At 33.6% G+C, this 7,146-nt stretch overlaps 1 protein-coding gene across 1 annotated transcript; it reads right to left on the bottom strand.

Annotated features, from left to right (window-relative positions):
* Positions 1-7,018, bottom strand: LOC124360310 (10 kDa heat shock protein, mitochondrial). Its single transcript, XM_046813817.1, has 3 exons — positions 6,765-7,018; positions 3,400-3,567; positions 1-305 (listed from the first exon to the last, which is right to left on the bottom strand). Exons 1-3 carry the CDS (start codon positions 6,765-6,767, stop codon positions 165-167), a joined length of 312 nt encoding a protein of 103 aa, XP_046669773.1. The 5' UTR covers positions 6,768-7,018; the 3' UTR covers positions 1-164.
* Positions 7,019-7,146: the final 128 nt, after the last annotated feature.

The raw sequence follows: 7,146 nt of genomic DNA, 5'->3' as shown, positions 1-7,146 counted from the left end.
TAATACAAATGAATTTTATTAAGTTGAAATATACAAAAAAAACTATCTATGAAGATGTCAAATTAAACAAGTAAGCTCAACCATACTATTCACAATGCACTCATCAGTTCAGCGAACTTATAATTAGTTAACATTTAACAAGAATCTACAGAATACAGTCACATTTATTCAAGCTTAGCAAGAATATCTGTTTCTCTAAAAAGGTGAAATTCCTTGTTATCTTCAAGTTCTACTTTAGTGCCACCATACTCTGGAAGAAGAACTTTATCTCCTACTTGAATTTGAAGTGGAACAATATCTCCTTGCTGAAAAACAGAAATATGTATTAATTGAAAGTTATGTAAATTAAACATGCATGAAAGGCCCTACATATATTATTAATGAAATCTTAGTTGAATTATACATTTTTTTTATTAATACCAAAACTGTTGAATTATCTCTCAACAATGTATTTAAGTAGTTGGATGAGCCTAATGAACTTCACAATTTTATATTCTATGATGAAAATTAGGTGTCAAAATACCTATAATCCTAAATACCAAAATAATCCTAACTTGGATTATTTCCTGACAAAACTAGATGTAGTGAAAATGTTTGTAGATAATAATTATTTGCACATAGTAGTAATCAGTAAAACTAATGTGTGTACCCCACAATTTGAAAAAATATATACTTTAGTAAATTTACTTAAAATGTTATACCAAAACTACTTTGTACGTTGTGATTGCTTTATTTAATGTACTCAGTCACATACATAGCCGTACTCGCATTATTTTCAAATAATGAAGGTGAGGAACGTTAGACTTGATTTGTTTAATAAACATACTTCTTTCTTATACAGAATAATATAAAGGTTTTTATGTACGCGCTTGCACATACACGAAATATAAAGAAGACTGTGAGAGTTTCATAAATAAACCAGCTACAAATATTTTTACAACTATAAAAAAAAAAAAAACTGAAATTAATAGGGTTTCTAAGACGTCTAGACCAAGATAGATATGCACAGTAGTTAATAACAACTAAAATTAAGTTGGTGTATGGTCAGCTAAGAGTACAACTGTTCATAGGCAACTGTTGAGTGCTCTGATCCATCAAGCTCTGAACACCTACAAATATCACTACTAAGTTTTAGCACATCACTGGAAACCTAGAAAAAATGGACTTATGGTAGGGCTGAAGAGATTAACCCTCTCTCACTCGCATTGTTTCCAGGCGCTCACGGTGCTTCTAACCTCAATTAATTTGCTCTGCCGGTCGCGCTCGGTCAAAATACGTGGCGCCTCAACTCACACACGTTCTGTCATTGTAATTAACTATAATTATATATATATTAATTATATATAATTAATAATATTATATTTATATAATTAATTATTATAAGCACACGGACAGCTGGGCGCCAGTGGCGCGGGGTTGTTTGTTGCGCAGTTACTTGGTGAAGGTTATTGTCTGGCTCACCGTCGCCGTCACTGCCACTGCCACTGCCACTGCCACTGTGATCGCTCTGAACTACATCCTCAATGCCAACAACCACTTCACAAGGCTCTGATACATCAGTACACTCACTTGAATCGTAGCAATCACTACTAATAACGAGATCGATTTCACTGTCTCAAAGTGTACGACTACAACCCGCCATTGTTTCCGCAAAACTAATATAAATAGCAAAATAATGGAATAAATCTACTGTAAAAGTAAAGTAAATGACCCGCCATTGTTTCCGCAAAACTAATGTAAATAGCAAAATAATGGAATAAATCTACTGTAAAAGTAAAGTAAATGGTCTCCTGATAGCAAACAACCCGTAGTAGTACAAAATATTGCTACTCCAGAGCAGCACTTATCGGCTCTAGTGGGTAAAGCAGTGCGTGCCGATCTGTGCCGTTTAAGCTGCAGTGGCTATGTGGTGGCCGTGCTGATTCATGCCTTGCGAGCGGGAGAGGGTTAACCATATCTTTGCTGAAAGGAAATAGGTTAATTATATGTTTTATTTCACCAAACTAGTAACAGAAGATAAAAAAGATTAATTTTCACCATTCTTTAGGCTAATTTACAGAGCTCATTGAGTGAGCATTAGCGAAACCTAGCACTCGTGGGGCTGGAACAATTTTATCACTTTCTGTCTGCACGATATTTCAAAAACGAATTAACCTATAAACTTGAATCTTTGCATGAAGCTTCATATCTATATAGGCAATAATGAGTTTGACGATGGTGCATGTCAATTCTTAGGATTTGACTGAGCGTTAGTCAATATATTTACATTGGTTTATGATAAAACATGATAGCAACAAGAAAAACTGAGTACTATCATATAAGATTTTAACGATGACTTATTAACATATGTAGCTTATTCATACAGTAAAATATAAAGTTCATAGAGTGGAAAGTCAATATTAATAGTTAAGGATAAGATTTGATTTCAGTGCATTCTTGTGTTGTAATACCCTTCCCACTTTACCTTACCTTTAATTATTAAAACACTACTATAAAAACATAACTCAAAGAACAAAAATGTGAATGTAGCCTATCATGAGGCAAGATATGCCAACAACGATCATCAGTAAACTTTTCATTTTGCATGAAACTTCATTTCTACATAGACAAGGATGAGTTGTTGGTGCATATCTGACCATGGAATTTGGATGTGTGTCATTGACGCCTGTCACTCAGATGACTGACACTGTTTCTCTTATGTCTGCTGGGGGATGTAAAAATTTCTTCTCTGTATGATATCTGACTGGCTATCTGTTCTTAGGAAATTTGGAGTATAAAATGCGCAAGAGGCACTGAAATTTTGCAAATAACCTCAGCGAAGCCTGTTATGAAAACATGATGAGGCATACTCATACATTGTATCTAATATTATCAGGTGTTAAATCAACAAATGAGAGAGGCATTACGTTACTCCACTCGTGAATGAATGCATTTTCTAATGATTATGCTCTTTCCTAAACACTCAGTGTAGAGTGCTAAAAGTATTAAATATAGTTTTAAAAAGCAAGGCAAAACCACAAAAATTTGCCAGATTGAGTAGTGTACATACGAGGAAAATGAAATAAAAAGTGTTAGTTCTATTAAAAATGTATGTGTGTATAGAAATGTAATGTAGGAAATACAATTAATTGGTAATTAACCACAAAAACTTTCCAAATGGTATCTTTGGTTCAGACCAAATTTGAAAAGATTTTGCATAACCAGACCATACCATCCACTTTCTACAGGTTCCTTGTTATATAGGTAAAGTGAATATACACATCTTTGTCTCTGATGAATAAATTTCATTATTGCTTACAATTTACAATGGCTGTACAAGTCTGAGAACTAACACTAAATATGTTTGAAATAAATAATTACCAATAATGTAATCCACAAAAATCCTTCAATTTTACTTACACTATTTCGGCTTCCAGGACCAACAGCAATTACAGTCCCATGAAGAACCTTTCCTTGAGATTTTTCTGGGATTACAATACCACCTTTTGTTTTTGTGATTGCCTCAGCTCTTTGGACCAACACACGGTCAAACATTGGAATTAGTCTTTTGGCTGCACCAGAAAGTGACTGAAATACAATATTAATTTTATAAACAATATAAAAAGTAATAAAGTTTAAAAACAGATCATTTAAAAAAGTTAAATGGGTTTTTATTCATATATAAACTAACACTGGATAAATACATTAACCTATATAATCCCAATATCTATTGCACAACATAAAATACAACTAATTTTGAAGGTTACCTACAGCCCTAGACAGGGTTTAAACCGTGATTGCATTTGTTTATTAATGATACTATAAGTATCGGGCCGCTGGACTGTCTGGTTGGAAAGTGCCTGCCTACTCTCAAATAAAAAAGTTAAGTCGAGTATAGAGTATATTTGGATAGAGTACATTAACCAGCCCCGGTTTTTTTAATATCGAAGTACTCTTTAAAACCTCTATTCTCCACTATTGACAAAGGTTGCAGGTCTACACCAATCATTTTAACGAGTGTTCGATCAATAGACTTTTTCTCCGACTGAGATAATGACGTTTTTTGGGTTACCTGTGTCAGTTTAAGCTGCCGAGGGCGTTTCTTTAAGGGCTCAGATGACTCCAAAGATGCTACAGAGGCTGAAGAGGATGTAGATTGTGTTGGCTGCAGGAGGAAGATGGTTCGGAGGACATTTCACCACTTTCACAACTAATATTTGATTCGTTAAAATTTAAAGTGTGTGGGTGTTTAAATTTTAAATGGGACCTCATGTTGCTAGTATTATTTTGATACTTCAAAGATTTTTTACACAGCCTGCAAATAACACTATTTTGTTCCTTTTGATCAAAATATTCCCACGCTTCAGACTTTTTCCTGCTCATTTTGAGGAGTCTAACAGTTAACACTATTCACAGCAAATACAGAAAAAACAAAACACAAAATAATACTATAACTTAATCTCAACAACAAACATGTTAAATTAGTCGCGTATGTGGTCAGACAAGTGACAAGAACTGAACTGATGTCTGATACTCAAGTAACATTTTAGTAACGAAATATTATATAGAGAGCCCTATTCTAGGAATTGTGGCGAGAGGGCAGGGAAGGAGATGACTCATTTCCGCCCTAACCGCGCGATAGGGCGCAGTACCGTGGGATTGGAACGTATTCATATTATTCATTTCAGATTCAAACGAATAAATTATTCGAATAATTATTCGATTAACAAAATTATTCGAATAACAACTATTCGATTAACAAATTTATTCGATTAGCGCATCACTATTTAAGTTAGGAGTCATTACATCACAAAGAATCGGCTCCGAGACCATGATCTTACCTTCCATTTGAGGTGCATGTGTTTATAATTTTAAAAATTTGGAACATTACTCCAAACACCACAAAATTTGTTTTTTAATTTAAACCTGATGAGAGGTTACCAAAAGGTTAGGGAAGGGTACGATAAGCGGACCCGGTTTTTTATATCAAAATTGGTGATATAACTTAATCATAACCATCGATATAATCAATCGATAGATTATTTTTAATAATTAACTTAAATAATCTGGTAGCTATAAGATAAAAGGCTGGAGCGGCAAATCACGAATTTGACGTTATCAACGTATTCTGCACACCCTCCTGAACAAAAAAATATATATAGTACTAGGTAGTAGTTTCCCATCACCTGTCACAATTTTATTGATTGATTAATGGTTATGGTTTCTTTATTATTTATGACATTTTGTAATTGTTTAAAACTATTTCTATTAATTTGAAACATGTTGACTTTAATTTAGTATTTTAGATACGTTAACGATTGATAGTTCGTGTTGGACTCGTACCGAAAAACCCATTATGTGAAAGAAACAATTAACTGTGAGAGGCTGAGCAAATATGGTCATCTTCAGTTTTCCTAATTTTGGTTATAATAATTTGTTTGATGGTAATTCTAAGCAATATATGGGTCAACCTCGATTTTTCTCATATTACAATATAATGTTCCAATAGTCAATTAGAAAAGGAAATGACTAGAATTTCTTGCCGGAAAGCAGTTATAGGGAGCAGGCAACCGCCAGATGGTCATATATTGCTTGGAGTTACCTATAAGTGATCAGGCGCACTGACGTGATCTGGGCTTCAAATTTGGAACTACTCGAGTTAATTTTTTTCTAAAAGAGCAAGCAGCGCAAAGCGCTGCGCAGCGGGCAGGCATCGTGCGTGATTCTTTTTTTTATTAATAATTTCTGATAAATTGTTATTACATATTACAATATAATGTTGGTAATGTATGTAAAACAATTTTAAACACATAATTACATGCTGGAAAGTAAAGTAAACCAATATAATCCGCCCAATACAAAATCTCCGTAAAAATCTGGTAAAGGAATCTGTGTCATTCCTTTGGCCTGAATCAATTCAGTATGTACGAAGATCACGCACGATGCTTGCCCGCTGCGCAGCGCTTCGCGCTGCTTGCTCTTTTAGAAAAAAAAATTAACTCGAGTAGTTCCAAATTTGAAGCCCAGATCACGTCAGTGCCCCTGATCACTAATAGGTAATTCTCGCGGTTGCCTGCTCCCTATAACTGCTTTCCAGCAAGAAATTCTAGTCATTCCCTTTTCTAATTGACTATTGGAACATTATATTATAATATGAGTTGCCTGCTCCCTATAACTGCTTTCCGGCAAGAAATTCTAGTCATTTCCTTTTCTAATTGACTATTGGAACATTATATTGTAATATGAGAAAAAATCGAGGTTGACCCATATATTGCTTAGAATTACCTGTTTGATCACTGTGTAAATATTAAATTCATATCTAAATTTAAAACATATGATTGTTATTGAGGACTATAGGTACTTTTATATCGATTGATAGTCTAGGATTTGAGATGCGAATATTAGGTATCAGGTATCGATGACTAAATTCTTCGATATAAAAAACCGGGTCCGCTTATCCATACTCTACCTACGAAGATGATAAAATTAGGCATATCATATTATCAAATATATCAAAGTGGTCAACTCATATTCTCTAAAAAAAGGTTTGAGTCTAACTATACCTAATACACTGTTAACTTAATTTTAAATCAACCTAGCAAGGGACCTTAACCCTTAAGTTTACAACATTAGCATAACTTATTATGTAAAATTGGATAACATAATTAGGCTAAACTTGAAATTCCGATCTCACTCTAATAAAGACTCATTACTGCTACTATACTAATTTTAATATGTACAAGAAATACAATTAGTGAAAAAACAAATCACAATGCCGCTCTTACCATTTTTGAGATAATAGAAGGCTAACAAGACCCAAGTCTATGTAATTGCTGGCTGCTTTCTCTGTGAAGGCAGTAAAAACCAAAATAAATAATATTAGTTAGCTATATTTAATGTAGTTAACTATAATGTTAATCTCCCGTGTAAGTTACAAATTGTTTTAATCACCCAAAGTTGGAGGCCCAAGCCCAAAGTACTGAATTCTGGATTTTCAATCAAGATAGAGACAGAAGACAGAAACAGAGGCGACCGCGGTGGTAAATTATGTAACTAACGCGATGAAAATCTTTTAAAATTACTCTTTCTGTCAATTAAAATACTATAAAAACTATTTTAAAACATACATGTTGATTGTAAATTAAATTATTACTGACATTCTATTTT

The sequence above is a fragment of the Homalodisca vitripennis genome, chromosome 4, assembly GCF_021130785.1.
Source record: "Homalodisca vitripennis isolate AUS2020 chromosome 4, UT_GWSS_2.1, whole genome shotgun sequence".
In the NCBI taxonomy this organism is placed as follows: Eukaryota; Metazoa; Arthropoda; class Insecta; order Hemiptera; family Cicadellidae; genus Homalodisca; species Homalodisca vitripennis.
This window is presented reverse-complemented; position numbering and strand designations above follow the sequence as displayed.

Bases quoted from the DNA above. Each gene is read 5' to 3' on its own strand.
- LOC124360310 (XM_046813817.1), bottom strand. The intron at 306-3,399 runs GTAAGTAAAATT...TCTGTTTTTCAG, and splicing joins GTCCTGGAAGCCGAAATAGT to CAAGGAGATATTGTTCCACT.